Raw genomic sequence first — 14,891 nt, forward strand, 5'->3', positions numbered from 1 at the left:
TTGCATTCTTGGGTTATTGAGTGTTGAGTTATTCTAGAATTTTAGGGATAGGCTGGAGGCCTGCAAGCTTTCAGTGCTACCAAAGTTTGTGTGATCAAGGGCAAAGTCTGATTGCTGCCCTCCCCTTCTTGTTCCCTCTCCCCTCTTCCCCCCTCCCCCCATTTGAGCTTTGCTAGTTCTTGATCTGCATCTGAACAAGAGTATACTGCTGCTGGATTCAGCCTTTGTCAGTCAACTGAAAAAACTCTTATTGGATCAGAGTGGCAAAATTGTAGGCTCTCTTTTAATTTGGAATTCCTGCCTTATTATTCTTATGCAGGCTCAGCTCTGCCTCAGGGTGGGATCCACACTGCTTGCGTCTCACCCTTCTCCTTTCATAGTACACCACCTAGGGCCTCCCTACCCAAAGATGCTTATATCCCTTTGTGCAGATCCCTTTCAGTACTCTCTGAATGTGTGACCTAGAACTGGACAGTGGGTGAAAAAGTCACTAGTTCACACTTGTCTCTGTTGCAGTATCCTGGTATGGGTCTGTGACCTTTTCTTGCCCTGGTGCCCAGTCTCTCCCTGGGTACCAGAGTGCTCCGTGTGTTGTGTGTTCCTGGCCTGACCCCATTCCCAATGTCTGCAGACTTCCCTGTCTGTCTCCCTGTGTTGAGCTGGGCTGCATAAATGAATTACTGTGACTTTTTCTGGACTTCCCCATCAGAATTCTGTCGGCTGTATTTTTTAGATCTGTTTAGAGTATAGTGGAAGGGAGCTCACTATACTGCTTTCCTAACATTCCACCCTCTTGGCTTTGCAAAACTTTCTAAGGTCATCTAGTTGCTCTTTTACAGGTCTAGCTTGGTCCATGATCTTTCCTGGACTGGAAACAATTGGCTATATTCACTGTCTCTGACAGTGTTACCAAAGATGTGATAGAAGAACATGGGTGAATCCCTTGACAGGAACATTTACCTGTATGTATGGGAAGATGAGGTACAATTTATTGTCCTAAGCTTGAAATGCAGTCATTTATATTAATTAATTTTTGTATATGATCTATCTTTATTAGATCATAAAATTTTACTCCTCTCCTTTGTCTAGCAGGAAACCCGAAATTATCCAGAAACATATCCTCAGCTGCCAAGGGATGAAACAGTTGAAAACCCTCATCTTCAGAAGCACATTTTGGAGCTGGCGTCCATCCTAGATGTGCGAAACGTGTTCTTTGAGAATACTATAGATGACTATTAATTGAACTCTTGTTGAAACTGTGTTTCATTAGCCACAGATTTTAAATGGTGCAGTTTTTTAATGTGATGATACATAGTGGCATTAAATTTTTATTTTTAAATTTAGGACCACCATTTTACAGACAACTCAAAATAATATTCTTCTGACAGATAGGGTAACTTTTGTAATCCAATCTTTGCGATCTTTTAAAAGCTAGAATAACCCTGAAAGTTGTTGTTGTTGTTGTTGTTGTTGTTGTTATTAGGGGTTGAAGAGTCCCAGCTCCAACAACTGGTCCTAAATTCAAACACATATTCAGTGACCACTCTCACCCAGAGAAGAATAAATCATTTATTTTTGTATGATGAGAAAAATCCAACAGTGATATTTTATCCTGAAAAGTCTGGATTTGGAAAAATATAGAATTGTTCACAAAGATGAACCCAATCAACGTAGACCAATACTAGGAAAAACAAAAGCATAGCCCTTCCATAACACTTGTTTTCACTCAATATCATTATTTAAAGAGGGGGAAAAAAAGGCTGATTCTTTGAGTTTGTATGAATTTGTCTCCTTTAATCATTCACTTTCTTTAAATATTTTCAGAGTTTTAGATTTCCATAATTAATTTGCTGCTGAGTTTGAATTTTTCTTGAAAATTTGAGGTGGTACCTGACAATGTATTAGAGTTATATGTATCTTTTTCTGTCATCACATGTATGTATGTCTTATTTTCTAGCTTTTCTCATATTGCCAGTCATTTGGGAACCACGTCTAAAATACTTCAATATGAGTAACAAGCCCTCTCTAGCAAAATGTCATGCTTATTGGCTCCATAGTACATTGATGTTGGCAGAAAAATGCAAATTTAAACTCTTTAACTAGTAGGACCAAATTTGTAAACTGAATTTTTATCTGTGATATCTCTAGCTGCAAGGGTGCAAATAGAAAAAGATTGAAGTTTTAATCATGTCTGTGCCCAGCTCTAAATCTGTATGGTTTCAAATATAAGGCTGAAGATAGGGAAGAAGGGAGAAAAATGGGATGAGGGAAAATTAATGTTTGGTATATATGGGATCTTTTGTATCCACGCACACACTTTTTTTTTTGTGAGGGGGAAGGCTGTTAAAGAGAATTTGGTTTCCGTCTGTTACAGTTTATTTGTCTATTGGCACCAGCAAAGAATCAACTTTTTTTCCCTCATTGGGATTGAATGGAGCTATCCTATTGTATTCTTTTGATTGTACTATATTCTAAGTCTAAAAGCAGAGGACAGAAAATCTATCAGCCAAAATGCCTATTAATATCATTATCTGGATAGACCTAGTGCTGTCTCCCTCAGCCTAGAAAGAAACAAATCAAGTGATTATTTTTGTTACATACGCCCTAGGGGAAAATTTACTTTGGTGTTACCTTGTTTAGAGCCATGCCAGAGTTTGTTTGTGTTAATCTGTTTTAGATTCCTCAGATAGAAATTATAATTTGCTGGGTTTTTCTTTGAAATATTGAAGATTTAGGTAATAGTTATAAAACCTTAGCATTTTAAAATGTGCAAAGGTGAATTATTTTGAAGAAAGAATTCAGTGTTTAGTGGATCCTTTTTCCTTCTCAGATAATGATGGCTTTTTTTAGTAACTGATTCCATTTTGTAATGCTTTTCACCTGGCACTGTGAACTTAGAAACAGGATGGCATTGGCCCCTTGAACTCAATTCAGTGATTTTTAAAAAAACAAACCAGCTTTTGAGACACAGATATCCTTAACACATTTCCCATATTGGCAGGGTTTGAAAGACAGCCTACCCAGAGCAGTGTTCTATCTGTGGTGTGTATCTGAAGAACACTAGACTCAGAGCCAGGAGCCTGGACTTCCAGGGCCAGGCCTTTGGTTAGCTTTGAGACAAATCCTAAAATCTGATTTGGAGCTCAAGAGTCATCTAATGCAACCCACACCTGAAAAAGAATTTTCTCTACAATTTCCCCAACAAGTAGTGATCTGATTTTCACTTGAAGACCTCTGGTGACACTGAACCAACTACCTCCCGAGGCAACTCATCCTGCTTTTGAACTGCTTATTAGAAAGTTCCTTTCTATGAAGCCTAAATCTGTCTCTACAACTTCCATTTCATGCTCCTAGTTATGGGCAGAACAAAACTAAAACCTTGAAGACTGGCCATCAGGTTCCCCCAAAGAAGTCTCTTCTCCAAGCTAGATGTCACTCAGATCCTCATCTGGCATGCTCTAACATCCTCTCACCATGCCAGTCACCCTCCTGTAGCTGTACTTGTTTGTCAGTATCCTGCATAAAATGTGGTGCCCGGAACTCAATACATGCACTGATCTATCCATTCTGCACACTGTGCTGTTTTTAATGCACTCCAAAGATTGCAACATATTTTTTTTGGTTGCCATGATTGACTCACACTGAGCTTTTTCAGTCATTTCTCCCAGGCCTTGGTTTCTTTTTTTTTTTTTTCAAAATGGAGTTGTACTAGGTGCTCCATGAGGTCTCTTCTAGCACTATAATTCTAAGATATTAGTTACTCATTTCAAAAGAGAGTGATTTTCTGAGGAAGCATTTGTGACCTAAATGCATACACACTACCTTTCATGCTCCAGAAGCAGTCCAAGCCCTGGGTGTGTTAGAAATCTCCAGCCAGGGTCAATAACCAAGCAATAAGAACTGATTTGTCTTGGCACGCTTGCTCTAACAAAGACTGATGCACAATTTTGCTCCTTGGGTTAAGGTATAGTTTGTTTCTTTGTAGCAGTTGTGTTTTCTCTTTGGTAATAGTTAATCTCTAAATGGATCTTGAGAGGAATCATGAAAAGAATGGAAACATACTAAAAACTACTAAATCAGGGCTCCGCAAAGCAAATTTCAAGCACAATAGTTTATTACTACTAATTTTCATAATAATTATAGTAATAATGATATTTGTATGGTATTTTCAATTAATTGGTAATCCCATTTTATTCTCATAACTCTGAGGCAAATAAGATATGTATTATTCCTGTTTTCCAAGTAAAGAAACTGGACCCTAGAGTCTTTGATGCTCATTTAAAATCACAAACATGGTTAGTGATAGAGCTAGGTCCAAAGCCTAGGACATGCTATCACCCCAGCATTTTTTCCACTAGACTACACACTCCTATAGTGTCTTTTTGAAAAGTTGTTTGTTGTTGGGGTTTTTTTTGGCAGTTTTTAGCTGTGGCACTTGCTTTAGAATATATGAGGTTTTTTTTTTGTCAAATTGCACAAAACATTGTCTTATTCAAAAACAGTTGGGTGAAATTGAGAAACTAAAGACTCAGCACACATGTGCAAGTTTTTGGGTTTTTTTTTTACTTAGGATTAAAATGACATACTTAAAATTGCATGGATTTATTTTTAGCAGAGCTATATTCCTTCTTGAAGTGTATTTCCTAAAAGGAAGTGGATACTCTCAAGAACTTGAAGTTAAAAATCGAAAAAGCACAGCACATTTGACCTTTTTGTACCTTCCATAAATTTTATGAAACTGAAACATTTAAAGACTGTAGTTGTAAAATACCATGCAGTCCTGAGTCCCAATCACTTTCTCTCATAGGATTCATTTCTCTTTTTTTCCTTATGTTTTTATTCCCTGAAATAGATTAGAAGTATACTGTATTTGTGTCACACTGATGGAAGGAGTGCACCTGGTTCGGAGTGGGTCCTGTGGATAGATCAGTAATTGAACTTTCTCAACCAGTTCCTTCCTGCCAGTTATGCCTTGCTTACTATGAGTTAGTTATTTTCTGTCTAGTTGATTGCCCTTAGAGAGTGGATTCAATTGTGTTGACAGTTCCTTGTGAGAGAACTGGCACCAAAGTTGTATGTAGCCAACACTGATCAGAATGAGATGTGTTCCATTAAATTCAACAGAAATTTATCAACACTTACTCTGTGTAGCCCAACTCAGTTCCAGAATTTGAAAGCATAATGAGTGCAGGACAGTGATAGCTGGAGATGCGTGGCACTTCACTGTAGTTGGTTCCTGCCATTGCTCCAACAACAGATTTAGGGTGAACCTAAATTACTTTGACTTTGATGTGAATGATACTAGGGCTTTCCTATTAGTTGGTTATGGCATGTTGAGTGTGTTTGTATGTGTGTATATGTGTGTGTGCATTCACGTGTTGGGAAAGTAAGCAGTATCCTTTTGAGGGACTGTGGTTCTATGGTTGGCTTTATTTATTTTAAAATCCTTTTTCTTGTAATGGTATATACGTATATATATTTTTGTGATGCTTGATGCAATCTTGTGAGTGTACATGTATGTATATGTGTATATATTTGTAAATACATTGGTATGAAATGACACAGTATGTGTATATTATATACAACATGGCTATTGTGGCATGAATTTATTTCGTTCATTGAGGACATCAGAGTGGCATCATCCATGCTGTTCTCATACAGGCTATGGCTGTATCCCTTTCAAGAGCCTCTATTTTGAGGGGCTTATGTTTGGGTCAATAATTTGGGAATTAAAATTAGAACCTGACAATCTCAGCAAGAAAGCCGGTCTTTCACAGTTTGGAAATCATCAGAAATTCTCATTTAATTTGTTGATAAATTTGTGAAATAAACCTATGGAGACTGGGTATATGAAATGAAGATCCATTTCTTAAGTGGAGGCACGTGCTGGTACTGTATTAGTCTCTTATTTCTTGATCTGGTGTAGGGTATCACTTTGTACTTAGTAGGTTACCCATTAGAGACTAATTATGGGAGTGTGGATAACATGTGATTTCATCATAAACCAAGATGAATAGATGAATATGAAAGGTCACCTCTCCTTTAAAAAAGGAAAAAATATTTCCCAACTGCACTGAAACCTGATAGTGGATTTAATTTTTTCTTCATTCCTGTGGTTTGTTTTTTTACCTGTGTGTGTCTTTGTGAGGCAGGGAAAAGGACATTTGCTATCTTTAGGCTTCTGCTCTCCTTGAGATAACCCTAGAAAAAAGTACTTAAGGTAGGTGAGCTGCAATTTCACCAGTCTGCTTGTTCTGAAGCAATGCATTTGTTGGGTGTACCCATCTTGACATTTTTCATTGTAAATCCTTCTGATTAGAGTAAAAATGGCAATTGAGTACCAATTTTAAGTTGGTATTAGGGGTGTTTAGCTGAACCATGCTAGTCTCCAATGGTTAGAAAGAATCAGTGTGAAAGTTAGTTTCTCTATGAAGGTGTTTGGTACCTTCATTTGGATGACAAGCTGAGAGTTGAAACAGGGTCCCCCGTGTGTTACGTGTGTAGTATCCTACATACTGCTCTTGATAACTAGCAGGAACGGAAGAGGAAAAGAATAGGACTTCAGCAAGAATAATGAATAGCTTTGTGAACTTACACCCATTTTAGGCCTTGGAATATAGTTGGACTTACAGTGTTGAGTTATTTGGAAGATACCACCATCTTTAGATAGCATGCATATTTGCATGGAATAGTTCAAGAGATGCTCAATATTTCTTTTGCATTTGGGGTGCTTTTGATGCAGAAATTAAAGTAATACTTCCTGCAAAATAAAACATCAGTCAACCCTCTTTTCTTGATTGAGATGAAATTTGTTTCCCAAATTGTCATCCTTGATTTTTTTGCTGTGCTAACAGAACAGCCAAAATTTTGTAACATTTTCAGTTATAGAATATAATTGAAAGTGAAGATTCAAATACTTAGCAGTTTTTCTTAATAAAGGAATTTTAGAATTTGACATGCCTGCAAATTAGTGAAAGTGTCTGTAGTGTTTAATTCATATTTTGTTTCTGTAAGAAAAAGTAAGTCATTGCAATTGGATACCAAAAGAGTGGGTGTTATTTTATTTAGCTTCATGAAAATGGTACACCTTCTGTATGGATTTTAGTTTGAAGACAGTAGCTACAAAAAGTACTGGGTAGGTAGGCTGGTAATTCCTATTGTGATATATTCCTTGGCCCAAAAGTTGGAATGTCAGTTCTTATTTTGTGCATTTAGTAGAACACAGATTTGAAATCCTATACCCTTCAAAAAATAAGTCTGTCTTTTCTAATTATAGTTTTCTGTACTTTTATAAACTGGTACTTTGTAAATGTAGGTGCTATCTCCCCATTTCCTCCCAAATACGGTGATTTTTCTTTCCTTTTCACCTGCATTTGAGTTAAAAACATGAAACTCATAATGTGTCCAGGCTTCATTAGGGTTTGTATGCATAAAACTATTGTAGGATGGGGAAGGCTGTATGTGCGTGTGTGTGTGCACACAGGGGCGCACCCATGTGCGTACATAAATAACAGTCACCTACTGAGAAGCAAGGAAAAGAGTAATAAGAAAAATTATGGGGAAAATATCTTTAGGAAAATAAAAACATTTTAAATTAAGTAGGGCTGATTTTCTGCATTATTGAAACATTTTCTTTGAAACTGTATATATGAAACATGTTTATGATTTTGATTATTATGATTATTTTCACTTTTAAATTGTTGTATAATACTGAATTTATTAGTGTTTCCATTTCTATTTGACAATGTTACCTGAACACTTGATTGAAGTATCATTTTAAAATTTCATATATCTTTTCTTTTGATATTTTATCAGTTTGATAAGCAATGACATTTTTAAAACACAAGATGTTTGCATAGTAGGGTCTGTTTTTCCTATAGATATATTACATTGTGTCTGTTGTAAAAGCCAGATACAGTTCCTTAAAGCTGTTTTTGATGTGGGGGCTAATTTTAAGTAGGGAATTTTTTCTTCATTTACTGGACATGGTTTATATCCCAAGATAGTAACTGGTCTTACACAGAAAGAGTAAAAGACATTGGGGATTTTTGGTTCCAAGCTCATGAATGAAAATTTATAATTCGGCCCCTTACAATACTGTACCATTATTTTTTTTTTTAGTGGGGGGAGGCAGTTGGGGTTAAGTGACTTGCCCAGGGTCACACAGCTAGTAAGTGGTGGAGGCTACATTTGAACTCAGGTCCTCCTAACTCCAGGGCCATTCCTCCATCCACTGCACCACCTTCTTGCCCTGCATTATACCATTTTCAAAGTGAGATTGTAGAGAATTTATGAAGAAACATTTTAGGCATTGTTCCTAGAAGTTAGATCTTAAACTTAGTTTTTTTCACCATACTATTTTCCATTTGCTTTTATGGCTATTCTGAATCTTCTTCTTCCCCAGTATTTTAAAACTTAAGAAATGCCAATGCTATGTTCTCTAGATTTTAAACCTTCCTAAGTATACTGATATAACAGGCCAGCATTTAAAAATGCATGTTGATAACCCCAGAAGAGATAATCCTGAATAGAAAAGACCATTTTGTTAAAATAAATAAATTTACCCAATATGTCCTCTACCTTTTCTTCCTTAAGAGCATATTAAAGGAATTGCAAAAAGCTGTTTTAGGGAGAGATAATGGAAGCAATATCTAAGACTAGGATAGCAAGAAAGTAGGATTTTTCTTTTTTTTTCCTGATTCCAAAAGCTTTATGCTTTTGACTATTTATTATATTGTCATTATGTAGAGTTGCTTATTTATGCCTCTAATGTAATATTTTAATTTTTTTTTCACAGCATTTTATACTGACCTGAATGTATTCTTTATAGAGTCACTTAGACTCTCATGCCTGGTTCCCTGGGTGCTTTCGGCTTCCATTGATCTTGCCATATAGCAGTAATCCATTCTGAAGAGAAAGAATATTTACATTTCAACCTGTAATACTCTGAGATTTATGAAGCACTTTCCTCACAACAACTCTATGAAATAAGTAGGGTAGTTATTAAACCTATTTTACATATGAAGAAACAGGATCAGAAATTTTGAACATTGTTAGAATTGAGGTAGAAAGACCTTAAGTGATGGAGACATAGACTCTGAAAACATTTTGCTCTTTTTTTCACCATTTATTTCACCATTTTAGGGAGCTCCCTTTCTCTATCAGTTCAGATGATCATCTGCTTTGCAGTTTATAGTCTTAAAGAGTTGCCTGCAGCAATGAAAGGTTAACAGCTGGCCCAAGGTTACTCAAAATATAAGAGACAGGTCTTGAACCCAAGCATTCCTCACTCTGAGTCTAGCTCTGATCCACCTTGCCAGGACTTTCCCTGAATCTTTGTTTTCATTGCAAGTTGTCACTTGTACTTGGGTTATCCACCTTCATCTTGGTGATTGTGTCTAATCACTTGTTTAGGACTTAATGTTTTTAAGGAATCAGGAATAGTTTAAACTATTAATTATGGTAAATTCAGGCACTGTTAATTGTCATCCCTCATATTTGCATAGTACTTTATGGTTTTCAAATTACTTTCACATACATTATCTCATGTGAACCTCACGACAGCCTTGTTGAGGTAAGTAGGGCAAACATCTATCTATATATTTTTTGGCTAGGCAGTGGGGTTAAGTGACTTGCCCAAGGTCACACAGCTAATAAGCATTATGTGTCTGAGGTTGGATTTGAACTCAGGTCCTCCTGAATCCAAGGCCGTTACTCTATCCACTGCGCCACCTAGCTGCCCCCAAATATCTACATTTTTGAGATAAGGAAACAAGTTCAGAGATAATGTGACTTTGTCTAAGATCACAAATGTAATAAGTGACAGAACAAGGGACTTGAACACTGGTCAATGTTCTTTATAGTACACCAGAGTCTACAAGGAATAATTGAGTAAGATTTTACCTCATTCATGTAAAACTGTCATTAAAGCTCAAGATAGCCATGTGATGACTAAAAATATAGATGGATCTGTTTTTCATGGAAATTATTGTGAACCTTTTTTTGCATACTGTGGTTGTTAGGCAGAAATACACTTTTTTGTTTATATACATAAAATTATATTTGGAAATCATAATAACTTGATTTCCTAGTGAATAATGACTTTTTTTTACTGTGGCAAATACTTGTCTATAACTGAAATGTTACTGAATTGTGAAACAAGTTATAAGGATTATACACCTGTATATCTTTTAGGAGCTCTCTAGAAGAGACTGAAGCACAAAAATTTTACATGTTTCAATCCTTTTCTAAGTGCTGCAAGTCTGTAGTGCATATGATGTAACTGTAAGTGTAAGAACCTACTTAGCATTCACAGTCTTGTAATCTTTGATACATTGTCTTGTTTGTCCATTTGTGTTAAAATTTAAGGGATTATGTGTTTTTTAAAAAATGACTTGAAAATCAAGCCCATCAATTTAGTCCTATCAGGTGGCAGTTATCTGGATACATTCATTTCATAATGTGTTGTCAGTAGATTCAATTTTGAGGGAATGTTTGCTACCAGTAACTAAGAAAATATTGCTTTGTCAGTACCAGTTCATACATTTGACATGAAAATCTGATACCTTACATTTGTGATATTGTATAGGCCTTGTCTGTTGATGCATCTCAGTTGCTTAAGCCATAACCTTAACAAATGTTTCCAGTTTGTTTCATCCCATCAGAATAACTTTTCTAGCTCTTGAGTCTGTTGCTATTGCTATTTCGTAGTCTATGCTTCGCTCTTTTCACCGTTGTACTTCAGTAAATGAACTCAAAAGTAAAACACTGTGATTCTGCAGAGCTAATGGCAGCAGGACCATGTCTTTCCTGGATTTTGTTCTTTTGAAAAGCTCCTGACTGTGGCATTCAGGGTGCTTGAAAAAAGCTAGGTATCGTACTGTTTATATGGCATTGAATAACAAGATTATGGAGGGTTTGATTTTTGCTGTCAGTGTATTAAAGCTATTTTCTCATTGATAAATGTTCTCTAGGAATGTGACTACCTTCATCATTTGTGAACTATTATTGTACATGAATTTTGTATCTGGAATCCACACGTATATTATGTGTACTATCAATATAAAAATAAACATATTTGCTTAAAGTGTTGGTACTTGGTCAGTTCTGAGCTTCTCACTTAATCCAAATTTCTGAAGAGATCTGTAATTTCATTTCCAGTAGGTGCTCCCTCTTCTGAGAGATCCACCCACCTACCTACTCACATTAATACATGGTTTCATAAATTTCTGTGGCAAAAAAAAAAAAGCATTCCTTGGTGGCCAGACTTTTCTTAAAGATACCCTTAACGTTTAGCTGGCTGGTGCCTGGTGCCATGACAACAGAAAAGGCATCTTTTGCTAGACTGACATCCAAAACCTTTCTAGCTTAATGTGTTTTGAGCTTGCATTCTGTGGATGTAGCCTTCAAGAACCCAGAGTTATACACAGTGTAGCTGTCACCCTAACTCCTCTTCCCTTCCCCCATAAAATAAAATAATAAGAGACTTTGAGGGGTAGTGGCTAGAGTGCTGATCTTAGACTCAGAAGTCCCCAGATAAATCACTTAACCTTTTGTTCAGTGCCTCAAGCAACATTATCAGATTCTAAGTTGGAACCAACCTATCTGTCTGCATCTAGAGACAGAGTTGGTTATCTAAGATAAGTTTGCTAAAGAGGTGCTGATCTGAATTGGTAGGAGTTCCCTCAGCCAATGACTGGACACCCTTTTTCCACCACATGATAAACATGAAATGGCATAAATATCAGTATAAACACCATAGGATCCAATGAGCTCTGCCTACTGAAATACATCAAAGCTTGCTAGACCCAGTTTACTTTTTTCCCCAGCCTCAGGAAGTTGTGATACTATTCTTGACTCACTTTGGCTCTTTCCTTTGCCCCATCTTCCACCTGGCATCATAATCCTCCATGTTGTATGAAGATTAGGTAGGCAGTGGATAGAATGTTGGACTTGGAGTGAGGAAGATGAGTTAAAATCCTGCCTCTGGCACTTAATAGCTGCGTGACCTTACCCAAAGTCATGCATGATTTTAACCTCTCTCAGCCTCAATTTCCATATTTGTAAAATGGGGATCATAGTAGCACCTACTTCACAGAGTTGCATCAAAGGAAATAACATATGTAAAATGCTTTGCAAACCTCATAATGCTATATACATTTTTTTTACATATCTCATTAAATTAAAAACTGGAGGTAGGGTCTTTTGCTTTTTGTCTTTGCTTCTAAAGTGCTGAACACAGTGCATTGGATATAGTTCGTACTTAGTAAATATTTGTTGAGTTCACTGTTCTCTGTATGCTCCTAGGGAGACAAATGTGGAACTCATTCACACTAACTGGGTTTTATTTGTGCCAAGAGCTCAGCTTACCACCTCAGACAGGCCTTTAGAGTAGAACAGTTTGGCTGTTAACTATGAGGGATGGGGCGAATAGTATTTATAAATTTTATTGATATCTTAACATTTTTTTATCTTTTGTTTTCATATCACCTTCACTTGTGAAGAATTTCTTCTTCTCTCCCTTACCCAAGGAAACATTCTTTGTAATAAAGCATAAAAAAAAAAAAGAAAAAATTCAGCAAAACTACCCAACACATCAGCAGAATCTGACAAGGGTGGATGTTTCGTACCCATTATTCCACCCCTCTGCAAAGAAGGGAGGAGAGTACATTTTCTCTTGCGAGTTGGGTTGGTAAGTTTGGTTATTATAAGTTGCATAGTACTAGAGGTTTTTGTTGTTCTTTCTGTTAACATTGCTGTAGACATTCGTAGTTTTCCTGGTTCTGCTTGCTTCACCGATTCAATTTATATTTCCCTGCTTGAATTCCTCAAATTCATTGTTTCTATTTGATTGCAATACATTTCGTCTATATCTTTGGACATCACTTTCATTTTCAAAACTATTTCTCTCAGACACGTAACCAGAGACCCAACCCTGCCCACAGGCAATAAGAGGAAAGAAGTAGTTCTGCAAAACCAACACATCGATTGAGTTTACTGATTCTTTCTGTGCCATTTCCAAGTGTTTTCTCGAATGCTCAGACCAATGCATTCCTCTACAAGCGTGTGGGAGCGCCAGACCCTCGTTTTCCCAACTATTATCCCATTTTACACATGGGAAAACTGAGGTCCAGCGCCAGCTCACCCTTTTCTTCCCTCCGAGTCACGTCACTGGGAACACCCGGTGACGTCCCCCGAGACCACCGAGTTCCACTCCGCTGACGTGGCCCCGCCAGCCGCGCACGCGCCTAGTCGCTCCACGGGACCGTGCCGTTTAACAGTCCTCGCCAGGCTCGCGTCGACGTGTAGTCCCACTCCACTCAAGCCAGAAAAAAAAGTGGCGAGGGGAAAAGAAGGGAACCGGGTTAGCCACCTAGGGGGGCTTGCAGCGCAGGCGCAGAGCCCTCGCGTCGCTCCTGGGCCGTCACAGTCACTTCCGGTGCCGCCTGCTGCGCTTCCGGGTCCGGGGCTGCGGTCTCCTCGGAGGTGCTGCTGACGCCTCCTTCGGGGCTCTGGGGACTGGGTTCCGGAAGTTGCCGCAGCCGCCACCCCCTTCCTCTCCTCCTGGGAGACAGGGGCTTGGGCCGAGTCGGTGCGAGCCACAGGTGCGCGGGCCCGGAGCAGGAGCCCCTGGTCAGGCCGGGTGTCCGCGGCAAGCGGGCGGGCTGAGGGATCCCCCCCCGAGAGGACCCCGAGCTGCGCACCGGGAGCCCTCCGGAGCCGCCCTGGCTCCCCGCTCCCCGCCCCCCGCCCCGTCCCTGCTTCGCGCTGGGAGCCGGACGGGGGTGGTCTGCCCGCGGGTCTAGAAGGAGGTCCCTCCTGGGAACCCGGAGGACTACACCGCAGCCCCGGCCCCGCCACCGCCTCCCGGTGTCACCCTGGGCAAGTCACTTCGCCTCCTCGGGCCTCAGTCTCCCAGTCTGTTAAATGGTGGGGGCGGGGTGGGCTTGGTGGTCTGGAGGGCCTGTCAGGCTCTCGCCGTTCTGCAGGAGGCCGAGCTTGTTTGTCCTGAAGTGATCCCTGCTCATTCCTAAACTCTCGAGACTGAGTTGTACTGAAAATAGTTCTGGGTCTGCTGTCAGAAAACCTGGCCCGAGTTCCAGAGTCTGCCTCTGTCAGTTGGGCAGATCCCTTCTTCCCTCCTTTGCATAATGGGAAGATTGGATTAGATTGGTAGGAGGTCACTTCTAGCCCTAATTGGTTAACCCCTTGATAGAGGAGGGCGAAAAGATGATGGATGAACAGGATTGCAAATGTCAGCAGTTCTTTCCCACTTGGGGTGTTTCTGTATAGACTTCAGGCTTCATTAAATTTAGGGTTGCACTTCTCAGAGGCATTCTAAATGTGAGCCTGGGCGAGAATGGCAGACCAGCATCAAGAAGCATAATCAGCTTGTTACATGACCTTTGTGACTTGTCAGAACAAACTAGGAAGTAGGTTCTGGCCAGTGGATTCTACCTTATTTCATTTTTGTGTGTGTATGTGTTTTTTTTTTTGTAATCCTGTCCCTTTTCTTCCTCTTCAAAGTTTGGAAGGTAGAATCAGGAACTGACAACATCGTAATATAGTAAAAAGAACACTGGGTTTCCTAATCAAAAGATTTAGCGTTGAGTCATGAATCTTCTGCTTATTAGCTGTGTGGCTTTGGACATATCACCTCCTGGGGCTCAGTTTCTTTATCTTTAATATGAGGATGTCGGGCTCGAGGAATCTTTCCAGCCCTAAGTTCTATGATCCTATGGAAAATAAAGTTAATATTTTTTGATCAGCTAACAGAAGAACTGGGCAGATAAGACTATTGTACAAAAATGTGAAATGGGATAGTACTATATGTTGTGTTTCTGTGTATGTTTCCTCTGAATTAAAATTGGTAGAGGAAACATCAAATGTAT

At 38.9% G+C, this 14,891-nt stretch overlaps 2 protein-coding genes across 8 annotated transcripts in view; both read left to right on the forward strand.

The window, feature by feature from the left end:
• SCAI (suppressor of cancer cell invasion) overlaps positions 1 to 11,086 on the forward strand; it is a 204,989-nt gene extending 193,903 nt beyond the window's left edge. Inside the window, exon 18 of one of the 2 annotated variants that reach the window (XM_020967566.2) lies at positions 1,090 to 11,086. In XM_020967566.2, the coding sequence (XP_020823225.1) occupies positions 1,090 to 1,239 (150 nt within the window). In that variant the 3' untranslated portion in view covers positions 1,240 to 11,086. The remainder of the gene's footprint in view (positions 1 to 1,089) is intronic. The other variant, XM_020967567.2, reaches the window with a different exon arrangement.
• A 2,429-nt stretch (positions 11,087 to 13,515) lies between these two features.
• The window catches only part of GOLGA1 (golgin A1), a 61,735-nt gene continuing 60,359 nt past the window's right edge, over positions 13,516 to 14,891 (forward strand). For 5 of the 6 annotated variants that reach the window (XM_020967559.2, XM_020967561.2, XM_020967560.2 and 2 more), the window contains exon 1: positions 13,516 to 13,604. The gene's annotated coding sequence lies outside the window, so the exon portion shown is untranslated. Of the gene's footprint in view, positions 13,605 to 13,783; positions 13,882 to 14,891 lie in introns of those variants that run through there. The other variant, XM_078150128.1, reaches the window with a different exon arrangement.

This window comes from Phascolarctos cinereus, unplaced genomic scaffold, assembly GCF_003287225.1.
Source record: "Phascolarctos cinereus isolate Bilbo 61053 unplaced genomic scaffold, phaCin_HiC Scaffold_2;HRSCAF=192, whole genome shotgun sequence".
NCBI lineage: Eukaryota > Metazoa > Chordata > Mammalia > Diprotodontia > Phascolarctidae > Phascolarctos > Phascolarctos cinereus.